This window comes from Sesamum indicum, linkage group LG10, assembly GCF_000512975.1.
Source record: "Sesamum indicum cultivar Zhongzhi No. 13 linkage group LG10, S_indicum_v1.0, whole genome shotgun sequence".
Lineage (NCBI taxonomy): Eukaryota > Viridiplantae > Streptophyta > Magnoliopsida > Lamiales > Pedaliaceae > Sesamum > Sesamum indicum.
The window spans coordinates 3,373,581-3,395,311 of NC_026154.1; the positions used below are offsets into that span (position 1 = coordinate 3,373,581).

At 35.2% G+C, this 21,731-nt stretch overlaps 3 protein-coding genes across 3 annotated transcripts in view; 2 read left to right on the forward strand and 1 right to left on the reverse strand.

Moving 5' to 3' along the window:
* LOC105171827 lies at positions 1,493 to 9,121 on the reverse strand. The gene is made up of 15 exons (XM_011093069.2): positions 8,699 to 9,121; positions 7,316 to 7,468; positions 7,110 to 7,226; positions 6,944 to 7,028; positions 6,571 to 6,679; positions 6,406 to 6,473; positions 6,203 to 6,328; positions 5,209 to 6,134; positions 4,767 to 4,970; positions 4,613 to 4,673; positions 3,531 to 3,644; positions 3,244 to 3,357; positions 3,068 to 3,154; positions 2,566 to 2,641; positions 1,493 to 2,033 (listed from the first exon to the last, which is right to left on the reverse strand). The coding sequence occupies exons 1-14, from the start codon at positions 8,827 to 8,829 to the stop codon at positions 2,615 to 2,617; spliced, it is 2,322 nt and encodes a 773-aa protein (XP_011091371.1). The 5' UTR covers positions 8,830 to 9,121; the 3' UTR covers positions 1,493 to 2,033; positions 2,566 to 2,614.
* Positions 17,097 to 20,063, forward strand: LOC105171828 (beta-amylase 1, chloroplastic). Its single transcript, XM_011093070.2, has 4 exons — positions 17,097 to 17,710; positions 18,572 to 18,782; positions 18,879 to 18,989; positions 19,093 to 20,063. Exons 1-4 carry the CDS (start codon positions 17,097 to 17,099, stop codon positions 19,897 to 19,899), a joined length of 1,743 nt encoding a protein of 580 aa, XP_011091372.1. The 3' UTR covers positions 19,900 to 20,063.
* LOC105171829 (late embryogenesis abundant protein 1) overlaps positions 21,054 to 21,731 on the forward strand; it is a gene marked incomplete in the record, with an annotated part of 2,618 nt that continues 1,940 nt past the window's right edge. The window contains 1 exon segment of the mRNA XM_011093071.2: positions 21,054 to 21,173. Coding sequence (XP_011091373.1) covers positions 21,126 to 21,173 — 48 coding nt within the window.

The following is a 21,731-nucleotide window of genomic DNA, read 5'->3' on the forward strand; positions in this document are numbered from 1 at the left end:
AATCATCAGTAAAATATGTTGAATTTCCCTCCAATTCTGGATTCTCCTTAGTTGAAAGCACCATAGACTGGTTCCTCCCAAAAACATCAGAAAATCATTCACACACTCGACTTGGATCCAGTTCTCGTGATCAAGATCAAGTTCAAACACGTGGAACTCAACTGTTTTATATGGACAAACTAATGGCTTGGAACTTGGAAGCATAACTCGTTAAGAGCATCCCCCTACGACCTCTCCACAAACTCGCCAATGTACCTCACAATGAGGTATATCTATTGGAACGACAGAGCCAAGAACCATAGTGAGGAACAGAGATTAGCAGCACACTACGGTGAGCTTCTACTAATTTTCTTAGGACAAGAATCTTGGATCGTCATCGTCTCCTTAGGAACACGTTTGCACTCAAGTTTCATGTCTCAACTGAAGGCCCTGGACTCAATGTAAATACCATGTTCATCTCATCACAACAAACAACATTACGTCTCAGCTTTGCATTCTAGATCACTCCATTCCTAAAAGGTGAGTTTCTTTGATTGGCACAGAACAATGTACATTACTATGACATTGTAGTTCTTGTCATGAAATGGATTGGTCGATAAAATAATCTTATCAATCTTGGAAAAGGAGGGTCTTTGTCGAAGATGATCGGACATCTGGGATGGTGCATTTCCTGGAGTTAGATTCGGGTTTTTGAGAAGGGGTTAAGGAGATAAGGGTTGGCACTTTGATCCGGAAAAGCTAGCCAGCCATGAGAAGAGCCAATTTAGGTGAAATTTTCAAGGTTTTGGAAAATGTTGAGGGTGTATGGTTTCTACTTTCCTGTAGTGTTATAGGCGAAAGGGGCTGAGGTTATGGATTTCTTGAGTTCTTCAGGAAGAGGGTGGATAAGGAGGGGGGACGGCACAAGAACTAATAATCTCGTGTATATCGTGTTAAATTTACATATACCAGATATGATGTTCATTCAACCAAAACTCAGAAACACTGTTGCAGTAAAAGTTTTAAGTACATGTATAAATTCTTTTATGGGAAAAAGAGTATTTTTATTAGTCGAGTTTAGTATGTAAATATGATATATTTACTATAATTATTACGCAATCCAGTAGGATGGATTCCATACACATTCAGACTATACAATAACTTTAAGAAAGTCATAAAGAGAAATGATGTTTGAATTTTCTCCACCAGGAAATTGGCATACAATGATCCATAACACTTCCGAGGAGCCATCAAACTATCTTTTTCCATCCTCTTCCAGGTAAAAAGCGCATCAAATTTGGAAAAATAAATGTCATTCAAGTTTTATCTAAGATGCAAGAAAATTACAGAAATTCACCCCTCAAGACTCCAATTTATAAAACCTATCCCTAAATCGAACACAAATTCTCGGTATCATATCTGGAGAAGAAGGTAAAGAGTGTCGCAAAGCTTCTTAGAACAGTTCACTGGAAGAACCGATATAGGCATGAATCTGTCTAAATTCTCAAACAGATAATGCAAAAATCATTCTTTCAGACCAGCAACTACCATATGAAATGTCTCATAAAACAAGACAGCCATATAAAACCTGAAAACATAAATTTTAGAAAGAAAAATAAAAAAAGAAAAAAAGAAGAGTTTCTTTCCATGGGAACCAAGTACACTAATGTACAACAAAGGCCATCCGTGATGAAAGAAGGCCAAAGAAAATAGTTCCCCTGTTTATCTAGGAAATGAAACTGAGCTAAGTATCTATAACTTTGGTCCATCAGAGTAGCAATCTAAACAAACAACTATAGCTGCAAACTGTTTATCCATCAGTGCATGCTTCAAACGAGCATGGACCTATTTGCAAGTTAGCACTGGGAATGGTAGCAGCAAAGACTGTACACAGCTCATTGAAGAAACGCTAAAAAGGAAAACCTCGGAAATGCCCAACTTTGTAAATGCAGGCAATTTCTCCCCCATCAGTTTCGACTAGTTGCCATGTCGACATAACTTCATATATGCTTAGCAAAGTGCCTTTGCCAATTGATTGCAGGTCCCTTCCACCCCTGAAGAAATACAAAGAGGTCATCAGTTCACATGAATAAATCGTAACCTGGAAATTTTTCATATCTCATGTTTGATAACCGAATGGGAGATATATTGCTCAATATATCCCACGTTTAGTATGACTTCAACATCAATGAAGAACCATTCCACATGATTGCTTTTTAATCAGCATTTTGGCATTCAATGCAATAAACATGGGCATTAAACAAGTATCCTTAGAGTAGAGTTGAACAAGAGTCCAGCCATAAAATCTAAGTTCAATCACAGAAGAATTATATTTCAACCACTAATAGAGACAAATAAAGTCCAAATTAACTCTGGAATAAGTTTATTAGAAACTAGTTGGGATGCGAAAGACCCCATCATCTACAGATCATTGATTTCAATATTTCTTGGTTCATATTCCCAGGGATGCCATAACTTAGCAAATTTACGTGTTACATAGGTATATGAGCTTCAAACAGCATGAAAAAGCTTAGAGGCAAGTACAAGTTTACCACCAAATATTTAAGGAAAAACTATAAAACCAACCATCATCAAGCTGTAAAGTGCCAAACACGTTGCCTTTGCTTGACGATAATCAGCCTTCCAATGCAATTGTCTGAACCTTCAATCAATAAACCATAAGCTGATAAGCAATTGAATTATAAAATATAGAAAGAGCAATTATCATAGAAACCAAGCATATTGACTTATTGAGATTAGCCTACAATACCATGCCACGTATACTGACATCAATTGGTATATTCTAGATGTATTACCCTTATCTTAGACCAATATCCAGAAGAACTTGCAAACAGCACTGGTGCTCATAATTGCGTGCAAGATATGTAGTAAACAGTCACTCAATACTCTTTCCAAGAGAGCGCTTATTTCGGACATTCTAAAAATTTACATATAGAAAAATCATACAGAATAAGACTTGCAGTAAGCTCATGCAAATAAATCCACCTAATTCATCATACAAAGAGTAATTGATAAACCTAGATGCGGAATACCCACACTAGAATAGCAACACGAATCATTTCTATACCTCAAACATGTTGTCATCAGGACCGCAGGATCCATCATTTTTAAAGCCCTGGGATATATCGCACTGAAGAATCCTAAGCTTTCCTTCCTGGCATTGTTAGAATAAAAGAATCACAACCGGAAAAAAGCTGCAGACAACGATAGAAAGAGAAAATCTACAGATACTTCTCTGCCAACCTTGGTTCCATATACAAAGCCACCACCAACTGAAGGATGGAAACAAGCTACATTAACCTCATCTTCTGCACTGGGAAGAACCCTCACAAGTTCCATATCAGAAACTCTGTAAATCTGCAAAGAAAAAATTATATTCTCAGTGACGCATTGAGGGTCAGTTCATCAAAATAGCATGGTATTCACTGTTCCATATGCACTACATAAATCTTGAAGCGCGCCACATTTGGGGAATTATGCTGTAAATGGAGTTTCTTCCTAAGATAATGGTACTATTTGTGAAATCTCACCTCCAGAATTGTGTAAATTGGTACAGTTGTATCTCCATCAATCACGACACTCTTAAGAAGCGAACTATGGCGCCTACCATAGGCTAGTAACAGATGTTCAGAGGTAGGAGAGAACTGCAAGGTGCAAAATGAATTTGGATCAGTCATCCATGCAAGCATTTGCATCAAATTTAAAATTACAATGATATTATCTCGTCTGGACAATCTATTGGAAATAGTAACCCAGTAAACCTTACTTTCTCATTGATTACATAGGATTTTATTATCAAGCTAAGCAGCAACTTTACAAACAGCATTGCACCAAGAGGATATGATATGTATTGTTCTTTTAGCCTATCACATGAACGAAATTCGTCTTCTCCAAATATCCCCTTTCTCATTATATGTCAGCAACCCTGATATCTTTCAGTGCTTGCGTATTCACTAGTAATAGAGCAGAAAGCCAGCCACAAGGAAGACCAACAAATAAAAAGGGGCTAAGGAGATCAACTACAAACTGAATGCCCAAAACATATACTGGGTTCTTAGTAAACCAAATCTTTTCCTACTTTTAAACAATTTCTTAACATTACCCAAAACATATCTTTACTTAGTAAACCAAATCTTTGCCTACTGTTAAACAATTTCTTAGCCATTACCCAACATTCCTAGTCAACATCCAGTTCTCAAGAGGATAACATATTTGGGGAATAAGATGGGTATAACACTGATATTTTAAGAGGAAAAAAAGTAATAATATAATGCGGAAGACTTGTTACTCCATGAAAAGGATACAATTTTTCCAACTAGAATCTCCAAAGAGAAAAAACAAGAAGAAAAGGTATCAACTCCTGATTGAAAGGCACTTCAATAATAGGTAGCCTCGTACAACAGTTACCACCTAATGGTTTCTCTGTTTTCTTCCTTTTCCCAAAAGAATGACCAATGATACAGATAATAAATGAGGAGCACAGAGTCACAGAAGTGTACTAACAATTGTTGGCAGAGAAAGGCAATTCTCTGAATCTTAATTAGAAAATTCCCACACAAAACATGCATAAATAGTTCAAAGATTCCGTCCCATATCCAACAATGTGACTAACCTGTATTGAGGTCAAACAATGAGCAGCTCTGATCGCCCGAGATGCTAGAACAGACCCAAATCTACATAAAGAAACATCATTGGCAGTGGAAAGATATCAGAATAAGATACTTATGTACATTAACAGGTAATAGTATAGAAGTTCTAGGACTCACGTAGCCTCCTCGAGGGAATATATCCTCAATTCATACATAACTTGGTGCGCTGAAATTGGATGTCTTGTTGGAGATGTAGAAGCCCCTGTAACATCATGCGGAACATGGCCTTGCAAGCCTGGGTCAGCATCGACGTTTGGCAGGATACATGCCACACAAACGGCTAAAAATCTTCCGCATGGTGAAAAATGGGCACCCATCTCACTACAAAAGAATATGTGAAATGTAAAAATCCTGATGCAGTTCAACCAGTTGAAAAGGGGAAGAGAGGAAGATTTGGAGAGAATTAGCCACGTGTATTGCATTTTCACTGTAACATCACAATTAGGAACTAAGACACATTGAATCTTTCAGGAAAGTAGGAATCCAACTACATTTTCCTTAAACCCATCCATTGTCCATTGTTTGGAAACCACTCACCAACAACATTTTAAGGTCATACCTGCAAAGTACGGCATGAGGGATTGTTAAGCGACAGCGTTCTGCGTCAAGAGGTACACAAGGATTTTTCACATCATGAGACCATATTCTAAGCTTCACCGTGCAAGGTAACTCCGCAGCCGCAGCTGCAGCTAGAGAGGTGGCTACCTCAGACTGGACTTGGCTCATAAAAGGTTGTGAATTATTTTGCTCAAGCGGAATACTGTTAAAAGCAGCATTATCGCTGGTTCCAGTTGCTGGTCTGGTGCGGGAGCGTGAAGATCGGTGTCGTGAACCTGATCTTCCAGCTACTCTTGAGTCACCGACATTAGGAATTACTGGAGGAACCACCTGTGAAGGGTTCCCTATTGCACCATAGGAAGACACACCTTCAGCGGGACCTCCAGTTTGTGAGTGGATTGCACGTTGGCCAGCTTGGCTTTGACCAATCAACCACCCTTGCAAAAAAGGAAGCTCCCAATATGCTGGATCACCAAATGGAAAAAATTGATTGTTTCTATCTTCAGCTTGCCCATCTGTCTCCATAGCATCCACAGCAGGTTGAGGAATAGCATTCTCCATTACCCTTGTCAAAGAATTGTTTTGAGGCTCTTCTCGAACAGGAGATTGGATCGGAGACAATACAAGTTCGTATTGACCAGATGGAGTAGAATATGTGAAAAGTCTCACAGAGGCAGAAGACTCCGCCCTCTGTTGTGGAACACTAGTCATGTCCGCCTCCGTCTGCTGGGCAAGTAAACTCGCATCACCTCTGCCAATAGAAGGCCAGATTAGAAATGGTATAGACATGATGGGCAACTCATTTCCTGAATTTGATCGATAAGCGGAGTGAGCATCTGCCAGGTATATAGTAGGAGGCGGGTAGCGCAAGTACCCAGGGGAAGTTGCAAGTGTCATTGTAGGGTCTGATGAGTCAAGATCATTGACCTGAAAAGAGCGCCACCATGAAACTGATACATCGACAATAAAAGTTCTAAAAGCAGCAGAATCAGTACCTCAGCAGTTAGAAGAAACGGCGCACCATGCGGGTGGAAATGCACAGCACGGAGGGAACGACGTGTCTTCAGTATGATTGTTGGTGAGGAAGCCTCCCCTCTCCTGTTGTAGTGCCATATATAGAGCTGCCACATAAGCATGGTTAAGAAACTTCAGGTACCTAATCTTAGTCAACGTCAATGCTATATTCTAAAATTCGAACCTTGTGGCCTGATGCTACAGCCAAGATTTCCCCTTGGGCATGGAAGGCAATGGAAGCTATAGGACGGTCTGCATGGAGGAATTTTTAACAAGCAACATTAATAGGACAGAGCTAAAATATAGTAAAAGTATTATTTCTTAAAGAATGAATGTTTTAAATTATTACAAAAATCACGCGATCCTATACACTCTGCAGTTTTTGCATCCCACAATCGAACTTCATGGTCTAAACTTCCACTTGCAAGAACTTCAGGATAAAGAGGATGGAACCTAACCTGCAGAAGTCCCATCGGCAAATTAGAAAAAGCTTGATTCAAAACTTTGTTGATTTTTACCAAACAAAAGCAGCTCAAACAAAGAACTAATTTTCTAACAAAAGAATTAGTTCCAGATCCGACATCAACCTATCACGCGGCAGTTTTCTTGGATTCTCATTTCTTCTATATTTTTTCAAGTAGTTAAGTTAAGATTTGAGACACTGAATGCTACCATATTATCTTTCAGATTAGTTAATTTAATTCAATGAGAAGACAGCTTACCACCCAAGGGGTCCTCCGATGCCCACTCAGCACTTTTAAGCATTTTCCAGTTGGACAATCGATTATCTTCACCGTATGGTCTCCACTGTCGACATCAATAACATAGTGAGTTGACAACATAAACAACTTAGCCAGATGCAAAAGAAAGAGTAGACAGAGATTTAACTGGGTAGAAGCAAGTGTCTTTCCATCAGGACTAAAGGCTGCTGCAATGGTTGACCTCGGTGGAGGCAGTAAGGGACAATACTTGGCTGATAAATGTAGTAAGGATTCTGCCTCCGCCCTGTAATCCAGATTTAAAACATTGTTTATGCTTGACAGTGTAACAAATCGTAATCAGTAAATCATATAATACATAGGAATGACGAATACCATGATCGAAGTTCTTGTCTCGCATCTTTTGCTAGTTCCGTTTTCATTCCAGAGGAATCAACATGGCAATTAGATGCCTTCCCCCAAAATTTTTTGGGAGTTCTCTTTGTCTGAGGAGACAACTCTCTTTGAGCTAACAATTTAAATACATTGCTGCACATGGAACTTAGTATGTCAAACTCAACTGGTATATTTCTGGTAACATAAGTGAAGTCAAAGGAATATTTGGGTCTTGTACATATAAAAACTCATAACCGCATCTATAGAGTATATATAAATATAAAATAATCATCAAAACCAAAAATATAAGGGGCAATTAAGCACCCGAACTAGCTCCTATGCACAATTAAAACATAATGAACAAAAGACATGAATATAAGCAAAATTTAAATTACCAGAAGTCTCCCATCTGATTGCAAGTGTACTTGTCCTAACATCTAGAAATCAAATCAAATAAGTAATGCAAGCTAGACAAATTTTAGGAAGTTCAAAAGCGCCCCACAACAAGGTTACAAGTTGCACACGTGCTGAAAAGTTATTAATTTTTTTCCTTCCACGGACATCATGTACAATAGTCTTTTGTTAGTTAATCCTTACTCAGAACATCTACCACGTGTCGTTACCAATTAAGAAAGTACGTGACTGATCAATGCACATTTAATTCAAATTTTGAGACCATTATACACGACAGTTACTAACTTTATAAAGTGTATCGGCAAAGTTAACTAAATAACAATGAGCAAACAAATGATAGCTCATATCCACATTGAATTGGATGAAGACATAGAGCGAAAACTTAAGACTGAGGACACGTATAAGAAAGTCTATATCCATTAAATGCAAAAGGGCACACAGAAATGTGTCGTTTACGAACCCCCAAAACCGACACATCTATAGCAATTAAGAACCAATCGACGGCCCCTATAAATTAATTTTAAATTCAAACGACTTCGCGCTTAATCTTTGTGTTCATGCACAAGATTACCACACATCTAAAAAACCTAAGCTATGTTTAACAAACTTATAACCCGACAACTTCAAATCTTACACTGATTAGCTAATTGTAAAATCTTTACTCCCTAGAAAACACAAACCAAAGTTCATCCAACAAAGGATATCAACAAGAGGTAATACAATCAAATTCTACCAATAATTTACAGAAAACAAGAAAAAATGAAAATCCGAACAAAGTACTCAATTCCCATTACAAGCATGCAATTCAAACAGCACGGATCAAAATTCAGTTCAACTGAATTCAAGCATGCGCTCAATAAAACCCACAAAAATGAGTTCAGAAAAAGAAAAAATAAAGTCACTTCAACACAAACAAATTCCGGATCGAAAATGCAAAAATTAACGGCAAATTAGGGTGCAAAATTCAACCTTTGCCTCGAATTCGTCTCGTGAGCAGGGCCCACAGGTGGAGGCACCAGCTGCGACGAAGACGGTGGCGGCGGCGGCGGGGCAGCAGCGGCTGAGGCGGAATTCTCCGGCAAAATCGCCGATGACCTCATGATAAGTTGCAATTCACAATTTAAACGAACAATTCAATACAAAGATCCATTTAAATTAACAAAAGTGAAATCCTTTCCGGGCATCGCCGCAATTTCGAGAAAATGACGACAATTGGGGTTTATACAGAGGCTGGATTCAGTTGAATTGTCCGAAACTGCCCCTGGATGTTGAGTAATTTACGGGGAGGATGTGCGCAAGGAGATCTCGGAGGCAGGGGCAGAATGGGGAGGAAAAATTGGTGGGAGAAAGGCAGAGAGTATAACAGTTGGGTGGGGGTGGGGGGAGGGAGCGGGGGGTTATGTATTTTCCGGCTATGGACAGTGATATACTCGATATCATGAGGCCGTAATTTACGATATTGTCCTTGGTTAAGGGTTTGATACAATCACGTCCAGGTGAACGGTCTACAGTTCTAAGTGTAGGATTTCCATCTGTAACCTTCACTGTCTATTATGGTAATGACAATTGTGAATTCTTCAATTTCATTTTATCCCTAATAATTATTTGTTTATCTTTAAAAAATTTAATCATTAATGCACTTATAACTATATTTTAATTAAAAAAAATTACTCGTTGGACCTCGTAAAATATTTCACTTTAACTGTATTTCATAAAATTATTAAAATAATAATTTATCTCAGATTGTATTTGGACGAAAGTATTTGAACTTAATGAGAAATTTAAATTTAGAATATTTAAATAACTTCAAATTAAATAGATTTGAAATCTATGCTCAAAATATAGTTCAAAAATTTGAAATTCTTAGGTTCAAGTCCATCAACCCAAACACAACATAATTTGACGAATCCATTCCACTGGTCATTGCGATTATTTTTAGGCTATATTTAGATTCATGAATTTGCAATTATGAATTTCAAAGATCAGGTAACGAATCATTCAAATATTATCTGAATAATTCTAAATTTCAAGAATTTTAAATACTTCAACTCGAAATTTGAACTATACGTTTGATTAATAACTATGAATCTTAAAATTTTTTAATATGAGTTGTTTAAGGAAAAATAAAAAAAAAAAAAAAAGAATTCATATTCTTCTCTCAAATCGAAATCCATCAGTCAAAATATAACCTTATTGTCTCCAAAAAATCTTATTGATAAATGTTTAAATTTGAAGGTATTTGTGTGTTTATGTATGTGTGTGTGTGTGTGTGTAAACCCTTGGTAAAAAGCATGTGTTTAGAGGGTTGAGTTAGGTTGGAAGGTGTTGGGTCTTGCAGCATAAGCATGATTTGGATGATTTTCAAATCATACTTCACATGTTTTATGTGATTCCAACTTAAAATTTGAAACTTATTCACCAGACTTCAATTTTAGTCTTAAAACTATTAAGCTAAGATATTATTGGTGGCATATATTATATTTGTGAAATATCGAATGTAGCATGAATTTAGTTTAATCTACAATAATGGAAAACTTTTGCATGGATCGGGTTTTGGCGAACCAAATCAATCATAGAGCAAGTATGATATATTTATTATGCGATTGATCACTTTTCCTGAATTGTACAATGATGATACTATAAATATATTACACTTATCATATAATTTGTTCAGATTTGACCGACTCGAACTACACAAACAAGTAGAAGTTACAAACAAACAAATGGTAACATATATAACTCTCTATGGTACTTCACTATCATGTGAACTAATACTTGCATCAGTGTTTTGATGTTAATTACTATTAATTATGTTATATTGATTTAAGAGTCGTATAAACATAGCATACGTCTATTCAAGTGGTCCTGAGTATCACATCCATGCCCAGATAATATTTGAAATAAAGAAAAAAGGAATATTCGTGAAAATAAATTATAGAACAATTCTATTTGCTATATGTATTATTATTATTATTAATGTGTTGTTGTTGTTGAACACGTTTATAAACATTTATATTTCCCTATAAAACAAAAGGAGAGAAACATAATTTATGTGTTTGTGTTGTGATTTTGTGAGTACGAGATATGGGTTTGAATACCATCAGATGTGTTTGTATTTATCTCGTTTTAATTAGGAGGATTATTTGATAGAAATATAATATGATTATCTACAAAAAGGATATAAATGCCTTTTTTATAAAGAAAACACCAACCATGCCGTAGGATCCGCGCCTCTATTTTGTGTCTACTCCAATGACCCAACCCTATAAGGAAATCGTAAAATTAGAATCGTCGGTCATCTCGCACCCAACTGGAGATGACGTCATGTGGACCAGGCAAATGAGCACATTTGGCCTGACCGTATATGATAAGACACTTGGACTATCGTTTTCCAGTATTAAATATACCACTTCTAAATTTCAATTTTAATTGGGGACCACCCTGTGAGTCTAACGACTTTCCTTTTCTCATGCTTCATACGTTATTCGAGTACCTTTGGAGAAGTCACAATCTTCGATCAGGATCATTATTGTAATTTGTTTATTGTCTTTAATCATATTGATATATATAAGTATCAGCTCAAATATATATATATATATATACACATATATAGCGCACTGGACATGTTAATATTGGTCAGAGGAGAATTTTATTTGAAATTTGTATGATGCATCAAATAATTGCGCATCAAAATGATATCTTTTAAATATGATTCTTTTTGTGAACTGTCAATTTCTTCATATTACTCCAAAAACCTACCACAAAAAAAAAACAAAAAAGAAATAGAAAAACACATTGATTGAATTAACTAGTTTTTATAAGAAAAAATCAAAAGATCTTTTAGATACAAAGTTTTCTAAATTTCTAGGAAACTATTATTTTACGGGTCTAATTTATGTACATATGGGATTATGAAATTATTGGTGTCATATCCGATCTAATTTTGTATGATAAACTATGCGTTATAAATATATAATGTAATTAACATATATAGTATATAATTAATATTAATTGCTGTAATATTACTTAGTGCAATAACTATATACTAAAAAAATGGATTATTATGTGGGCTTAAAATAGTACAAAATCACTATGACTTATTCAAATTGGATTAGTAGTAATATAATCTCCTTTTTAGTTTACCTATTCTGTATTAAAAAAAAAAAAAAAAACTCCATTTTCACTCACAAATATACAATTCGGGCTGGGCTGACGCCCAATGGCCTTTCAATCCACATCACACACATCTAGTTGTACAGCCAACCTTCCTAGTAGTTACATGATTGTACAAATACATCACATCCTAAGGTTGTACTTCATGCATCAAGGATGGTGCCGCGTAAACTTGTGGTCCAACAAAACTTGCAAATTTGGAGTGTTTGCGAGAGTTTTAAAAAATAGCGTTTCAAGTTCTGGCTCAAAAAACATATTTTTGAGATGTTTGAAATGTCGGTTTCTATTTTTAAAATTATTGAAAAAGAATATTTTTAGGTTGAAAGTTAGAAGCACTTCTGGAAAAGTACTTTTTAGCTTTCACTCCAAAAAAGTATTTTTGAAGCATTTGGGATTTCACCTTCTACTTTTGAAAGTGCTGAGAAAAGCGTTTGTAGGCCAAAAGTTAGAAATGCTTTTGGGGTGCTTCTAGCTGCTTTAACTTTTTTATAAATAATTTTAATCTAATTTTTTACTATTTTGCCCTCATTTTAGTAATTGTAATTCAATTTTATTATTTTTAATTTAATTTTTAAATTGCATGAAGTTGATTTTAGATTTTCAAATAATTTGAATAATTTAAGAAAATCACATTTACACTTTCACATATTTGATATTTTAGAATTTTTATATTTTATTTGATATATTATCTAATTATATTATTCTTATATCATTAGAAAATATAAATTAAGTGGCTATGATTAATTAAATAAATAATAAAAAATTACAATCATGCAAGTTTAATTATTGCATATGATTCAACAATTGTATATTTAGTGGGAGTATTATTAAATTAAGCATTTTATTTTTTTAATATTCTTTTAAAAATAAATATAAAATATTCTAATCGAAATAAAATTTATAATTTATATAAAAAAATATTTACTATTGACAAATAACAAGTACAAATATAAGCAAAAATAATACCTTTTTAATGCATGGGGATAAAACGATCTTTAATCAATTAATTTTGTTTTAGAAGTAATTTTTCCGCGAATACTTTCAATTTAGCTTTTATTTATTTATTTTTTTATAAATATTAACTACTTTTAATTATGCTATAACTTCTAATTTTTTCAAAAAATTACTTTTCTAAAAGTTGAAAATTTTTGCAAATACTCCCTTGGGATCTAAAAAGTAATAATAGAAGCCCATTAAGTGTCATTGTTTGATAATAATTGTCGCCCTTAATCAATTGATGAAGTCGTGTTTATGGGTAATTTTGAATTGGGTTCACTAATTCATTCACAAATCAAGAAGGTCCTAGTTCATGCTAGAAACATAATGATAGACATAATATTTTAATTTAACAAAACCAAAAAAGAAAAAGCAAAAAATTATTTATATTTAAGGAAAGTAAAAGAAAAAAGAAAAAATTGTATTCTCCAATGCATTGTAGAGACTTTGTCAACCATATGATTATAGCGTTATTATGTTGAAAAATAGTGAATAATAAATTTAAAAAAAAATTATTGTGACTAGATAAAAATGTAATAAGTGTTTAATTATAATGTGTAATTCAAGGTGTACAGATAGCTGGGTCGGCCTAGGATCAACCCGAAAATATTCGGCCCAGAATCAATCCACTAATGTTCATAGTCGATCTTGGGGTGGTCCTGAACCTCTAAGTGGACCTCTAATTGGGTCTATTTTTAAACTCAAGCCCAGCCTATAGATTGGCTAGATTGAAGCACGAATCAAGCACATACCAAGCCCACGTCAAGTCGGATGTACTTGTTTAATTTTTTTTTAATGAATTACTTAAATTTGTAATTGTCTTTTAAAAAAAATAAATAATAAATTAAATCAAACGAAATTTATATATAGAAAAATAATAATAGAGAATATATAATGAATTTTAAAAAAAAGGACCCAACAGGCCCAGTCCAGGACCAAGTGTCCTGGGCCACTCGGCTTGGCTGATCCCAAATATTGATCCCTAGGACAGGCCCAGTCCCAAGCGGGTCTAGGTCGAACCAACCCATTGTTTTATTGATTCAATCCAACGCTAGCTTCAGTTAGCCAAGCCCGTCCGACTCTGCATCTTGATGTGCAACACATGGCAAACTCATGATATGTGAATGGTGGTTGATGATGCTCAATCAACATCCAATCGTATTTAATCAACCGAATAGATGTCTATTAATGAAGTGGTGTATCATTTGATTGAAATTATTTGTCTATTATGATGAAGTGGTATGTCCTTTGATGAATTGGTGTATTATTTAGGTAAAATAACACGTCCATTAAGATAAAGAATCGTAACATTTGCAAAAAAAATTTTCAATCAGACTATCGATCCAATGGTTCCTTTTGCCCGTCCCATTTCATTCCATTCAATCAACTTAAAAAAAATATTTTAGGGCATTTTAAAGTGGTTTGCAAAATCAGTATATAACTTTTATAAAGATAATTTCAAAATATTTTTGGTTCATCATTTCTAAAAATTTGTAGTGCTTCTACTTTAAAATTGTGAGTCGATGTATCATTGTGAAATAAATTATGGTCATCACCAGTACCAAATCACAGGACAATAACTATTTAAAAGTATAAAAAATCACGTTCTTGCCTCGACTTCTTAATACATAACTACGCAGCATATCCTTTATTTTTCACAACACACTCCAATTAGAAATATTATGACGTTCTTGTGAATTGATAGTTCAAATTGAAATCTCATGCAAGAGCAGTTAGGAGTTAGTAACAATCAATGGAAGTTGATTAACAACTTTTGCGTAAATAACATTAGGTTCCTTGGTTGTAGGCCAAAGTCATGCACATGTCGGTTAGTGTAAGCTTCAACTTACCCGGCCAAATCATTCAGATCTTACACATCCATAAGTAATTTATGTCTTTTATCTTATCGAATTATATTTAAAAAAAATAAAAAATTATGAATTCACATATTGCGTACTCTTATTTTAATTTAAAGTCTGAATAAGTATAATAAGTTTTTTAAATTTGATTTTCAACCCATATTTTCAAAATACTTTTGCAATTGTCAATTCCAATCAAACGATTATGATAACTTTATACATAATGGGATCTGAACTAAGTTAGATTCCACTTATGAATTTCAAAGCCTTTTATGTTATTGAAATTATGTCCGGGGACTTTTTAAACATGGCCCCAACATCGCGTTCGATATTACACCACCGACTTAATCTCACACATAATATTTTTTGATAAATTATATTGAGTCCTTTTAAAATTGACACAATTATAAATATCTGCTTGTTTGTTTGAAGATTATTATATCTCGTAATATTTGACATAATTATGTAACCTTTGAATGATAAGATGGAAATGTCAACTATACCCTTGTATTTTTTTTTCTCTTTTTAAAAAAGTTTTTGAAGATAAATAATGTTGTGCAATGTCCCATTTGCCCCCTATGGTTATGCCATGTATATTTCAAAAGGGAGTCTAGTTCATAAAATTATTTTAAAAAATATATAAACTTATACTTTAAGGTATAAAAGAGCATTCTGGATAGTTTAATACAAATTCTAATATTAACCTAATGGAAGCTAATAGAATGGATCCATTATGGCCTCGTATGTGTACCATATTTGGCGTAAGCGCAACATTAGGCGATTTGATGGAGTACATAGAAATACACGCACTGTGGGTGTGCTGATGGTTCGAGATGTGCAGCAAACGATTCTTAGTGTAGAATTACCTACTGTTGTTAGCACTTGTGCGCTTTATCGCCTATGGCGGATTCCTTGACCTGTCGAGAAAGCCACTTAGATTAAGTAAGATGTATTGTACTATTATACTTCTTTTACTTAATGAAATTTATCTTTACCGAAAAGGATCCATTATCCGACGAACATTAGTTTTCACGGGATATTGATAATTTTTGAAAAAACGAGGGTATATGTAATTATATCAAACTTTATAAGAATAGAATGTTACTTACCCAATATTTTCTCGTGAATTTTATTTGGATTGTTCTTGGTTTACGTTTTATAATTTTTGAACTTTTTTTTTTATTTTCTTAGAAAAAGTAAATATTAAATAAATAAAATAAAAGTTATGTTTTATAGATTTTTCATTTTTCTTAAAATTCAAAGAAGAAGTTGTCGACAACCACAATTCTTTCATTTGTTTTTATTGTAATAATATATTAATTGTAGGTAAGAATTTTCTTTATAAACCAAGGAAAATGACCTTTGTTAGATAGAAAAATTGAAAACCGCAAAAAATAAAAGAACAAAAGAAAATAGTATTTTATTTGTTTTTCATATTTTTTTTAGATAGAAGCTATTATTATATTATTTCATTAATATTTAAATAAATTAAGCAATTGAGAAATAAATCAAATCAATACATTAATATAACTAAGAATTATAAAATAATAAATTTATATAAAAATAAAATAGACACGCCCACATGGCCACATCCAATAAAATTTAAATTTAGAAAAATTCTTATTCGGATCAAATTTGGTCGAATCAAAATCAATTATCGAACAAATGCATCACATTTACTATGTGATTAATCATTTTTCATGAATTGTTCACTAATCACACAATAAATATATTACACTTATTGTATAATTAATTCAAATTTAATGAATTTTGATTCCAACTAAAATTTCCCTTTAAACCTGTGACCTTAAATTCATAATTTCGAATTAATTCACGACAACTCAACCTTACTGGCGTCGGCTGAGAGACAATTTTTGTGTGTATTCCATTTTCTAACTTCTAAGTTCATGAAATTCAGTAATTTCAACCCTCTCGTGGACCTAAAACCAGCCATACAAAGCAAAACGCCAGCTCAGCCACTCCTTTATTTCCACGTTTCGCTATCCCATTCGCCACCGCCATCACCAGCGTCCACACCTGAACCTTCACGCGCAATCAAATCTCACCGTCTCCCCTCACGTGAACCCCCGCAGTAAATCACAACCGTCGCCTCCGCTCCCGCCCAAATCTCGCCACGTGTCCCATCAACCACGTGGCCACTCATTTGTAATAATATCTTATCCTTCTGGAGCTCCTCTCCATGTCTATATATACCCAATCACTCCCTCCCCTTCTCCTTAGCTTTATTTTCTCTTCTCAAACATTTACGTTGACAGGTTTTCGAACGGATTTTGGTTTTGCGATTGCAGTTTCGGTGTTTGGAGATTTTTGTGTGTGTGATGGCGATGAGTTTGCCTCACCAGATCGGAGCGATTTCCGGCTCGCCGTTGGCCGCCGATGCAGGTGGCGTTTCCGGCGAAGCGCCGTCTTCCGCCACCGTTAGCGCGGTGTGGAGAGTTCCTGTGGCGACCAATTTGCGTGTTTCTGTGCAGAAGACGGGAATGGAGATGGACCGGGTGTCCCCGTCGCCTCCGTTGAGTCCGGTTCGCGGCGGACTGCGGCCTGACCTGTCGGTGGCCGCGCAAGCGCTGATGTCGGCTCCGGTTACCACCGAGGATGTGCAGGATAGGGAGTATGTTGTGGGTGGGGTTTCACATAAGGAGGACAAAAAGGGGGTGCCGGTCTACGTTATGATGCCGCTCGATAGCGTGACATGGAATCACACGGTTAATAGGAAGAAGGCGATGAACGCGAGTCTGCAGGCGCTGAAGAGTGCCGGTGTGGAGGGGATAATGATGGATGTATGGTGGGGATTGGTGGAAGGAGAGAAACCCGGGGAGTATAATTGGGGTGGGTATTCGGAACTGCTGGAGATGGCGAAGAAGCACGGGCTGAAAGTGCAGGCCGTGATGTCTTTTCATCAGTGCGGCGGAAATGTTGGGGATTCCTGCACGTAAGCTAACTAACAATTCCATTTTTACTCGCCGTGCTTCTTTATTAATTTTTCTTATTTTGGTGAGTGTTCATGATGAGTAATTCAAATTGTGGGTCAAGATAGTATTGGTAATTGTATGGTCAGACTTCGGCGTCGATTTTGATGTTTTCACGTGGGCTTTGAGATCTGCGGAAGTTGGCGGGGGATAAGGCTGAAGTACATTTGCATATTTTTATTTATTCGTAGGATCTGGTGTGGGAGCCGGGGCCGGGTGGTAAACCTCTCTAGCAGTATTTATTTTTATGAAATGAATGTTTAATAGTATATGAAAATTAGACCACTTGAAAACATGTAATTATCGTAATTCTTGCCATCCGATTCAACAAGTGCAAAGTAAAATCTTACCTTTTTATTGAGAGGGTCATAAAATATGCGTCTTGGAACCATTTATACAAATAGGATTCTTCTTTTAATTTGTTTCTAAGACTATAATTTGAAATTTGAAGTGAAAGATGTGGAATGTCAAGAATTACCCATATGAAAAAGTGAAAGGTAAAGAATAGACTGGTTGATCTGAACAATATATGCCGATCTGTAAATTAAAGAGAAAGGTTCTACAGTTCATGAAATTCTAACTCAAACTTGGTTTCATCGGACATAAACTTAAGTATATGACATCTGCACTACATTTGTAGTGTGATTGATGTCATAGTTCACAAACAGTTATCAATTACATGTAAATCACATTTGCTCTTTGCTTTTTGTTCAATGTGATTTGGTTTGGGTAAGAATTTTAATAATTGATTATTAAAGGGCCTTGTTTTTGTCATTCCTTCCTGTTCTAACTTCTAACTAATCATCGTCCTTTCACTTTGTCAGGATTCCTCTGCCAAAATGGGTTGTGGAAGAAATTGACAAGGATCCTGATCTTGCTTATACAGACCAGTGGGGTAGGAGGAATTACGAATACCTTTCACTTGGTTGTGATACCCTCCCAGCTCTCAAGGGGAGAACTCCTGTCCAGTGTTATTCTGATTTCATGCGGGCTTTCAGGGACACATTTGAGCATCTTTTAGGTGACACCATCGTGGTAAGTGCTCGTGCTATGAATTTGATTGAGTTTAGTTTGCTTGTGGCATCTATTTCTATGGAGTACTTACTGGAACGTCATAATTCCATTATTTAGGAAATTCAAGTTGGGATGGGTCCAGCAGGAGAGCTTCGCTATCCATCTTACCCAGAGCAAGATGGGACATGGAAGTTCCCGGGAATTGGAGCTTTTCAATGTTATGACAAGGTATAAATCTCGATCTTATGTTGGTAGTATGCTATTGCTCTTCTGTGTCTCAATTCTCTCTCGGTATTTCCTGATCTTAAGTCATACTTCCACCATTTTGCAGTACATGATAAGTAGCTTGAAAGCAGCAGCTGAAGCAATTGGTAAACCTGAATGGGGAAGCACCGGTCCGACAGATGCCGGCCACTACAACAACTGGCCAGAAGACACAAACTTCTTCCGTAAAGAGGGTGGTGGGTGGAACACTCCATATGGAGAGTTTTTCCTCTCTTGGTACTCTCAGATGCTTATTGATCATGGTGAGAGAATACTGCAATCAGCCAAGAGTCTATTTGAGAACAAGGGTGTAAAGATTTCTGTCAAGATTGCAGGTATCCACTGGCATTACGGCACCCGATCCCATGCTCCCGAGCTCACAGCTGGCTACTACAACACCCGTTTTCGAGACGGTTACCTGCCCATCGCCCAAATGTTAGCTCGCCATGGTGCTGTGTTCAACTTCACTTGTATCGAGATGAGAGATCACGAACAACCTCAGGATGCTTTATGTGCACCTGAGAAACTGGTCAGGCAAGTGGCTTTAGCCACTCAAGAAGCTCAGGTTCCACTTGCTGGAGAAAACGCACTGCCAAGATACGATGACTACGCACACGAACAGATTTTGCAAGCCTCAGCTCTGGATATTGATGGCAATTCAGCCGATAGGGAAATGTGTGCATTTACATATTTGAGGATGAACCCTGATTTGTTTCAACCAGATAACTGGAGACGGTTCGTTGCATTTGTGAAGAAAATGAAGGAAGGAAAAGACGTGCACAGGTGTTGGGAGCAAGTGGAGCGGGAAGCTGAGCATTTTGTGCATGTCACTCAACCTTTAGTTCAAGAAGCCGCTGTTGCGCTCATGCATTAGTGCTAGCATGTAATCATATAATACAATACGAAATAACTCCACAGAAGCAGTTAACGTATATTTCTGCAGTTTCCTGCTCTTGTATCCTTAAATGTACTGTATTACTGGAAGCATAATAGAATTTGAGAAACATTAGTACAAATATCTTAAACCTTTCTGTTTCACCTCATTGTTTTCTACCTTATTCTTGTTTATTGTCTCAAAGTCGGAGAATGTTCTCGGAGATTCCTTTTTTGTCGGTTCAAAGGGATCATATCTGTAGTTTAATATCTGCATAGCAATCTCAGCGGCACCCGTAGAGTAGATATTATTATCCATACATGTTGTTGGTTTAGGATATCATCTCATGTGAAGGAGACAAAATTATATTGAGACCACAAGTATTGATCATGCCAACCTAGTACTATGATCAATGTCCTACTTTTCCTTTCACATGATTCTGCTGAAATTTTGTGGTCCGGATGCATTATATTTGCTTTATTAAATTGGTGCATGCAGGAATTTTTAGATGCTTTGTAGCTGTTTAAAGGTTAAGATGATAGGTTTAAATGAGCGAGGGACAGTTGGTTTTTCAGCCAAAGTCCGTGGCAGAAAGAGCAAACGAACCAAAAGCACAACGCATGGTGCATATTCAGCATAGTATCTTGAGATGAAGAGTGGTATGTAGACATCCATGACCCTGGATAAACGAAAAGCAACGAAGCGTTTACGAAAAATTTAGAAAAGTGTTTACGGCTTTAAAAAAAATAGTTTTAAAATATTTGGGTTGTCCATTTTTATTTTTGAAACTGTTAGTTACTTCTAAAAGTTAAAAGCTGGAAGTACCTTGAGAGTGTTTTAATTGCTTTGAAATTTTTATAAATAAATTCAAATCATTTCTCGCAAATATTATCTAATTTAATTTATATCTGTTTTTCACCTTTTTACAAGCCCGACTACTTTTAATAAAAATACAAACCATAAACATAAAAAAAGGGGGGGGATGAGTATTTTTAGCACCAAAGGAGTGAAAGTAGGATATATCAAAAGAAATAGCAAGTAAGCACATTTTCCGCCATAATATGGATAAAAGAAAGCCACATGTCCATTTCTTGTTAATTGATAATGCTATAAATACCTGATAAGTAATTAAGGTTTAATCAATTACACTCTGTTCAATCATCTTACCTTCAAACCATAACCTTTTCTTTGTTCTTTAAAAGTTTTAGAGAAGAAAATAAAATAAAATGTCAAGCACTCAATTCAATGCTGGACAGGCCCATGGCCAGACTCAGGTACTATTATTATGCATTTTTGCCCTAATTTTTTTTTACTTGAATCATATTTGATCGATTCAAACCAATCACAAAATAAGTATGTCATGCTTGCTATACGATTGTTGATTGTTCACTTTTTTTTAATTGTATATTAATTACATGATAAGTATAAGAAATGATAAGTATAGGAAAAAATCCATAACCCTCCCTATGATAATAGGAATGTTCCAAAAGCCCCCTGTAAAAATTAAAGTATCAAATACCCCCTTGTGATATAAAATAAAGTTTAAAAAAATCCCTCCATACAAAATTTGGGTCACACGCGCTTTGACAGTGATTTTTCTATGAAAATACCTTTTTTTGATATTTTTGCCCTTCTCTCATAGTTAATATATAATATTATATATATTAATTGATAATAAAATATTATCTTTATAATAATTATTTAAAATATTTTTTTTATCATAATTATTTAATTAAAATTTATATATATTTTATTAATAATAAATATTATTTTATATAATAATAAATATTATTTTATATAATAAAATATTATTTAAATTAAATTATAATAAA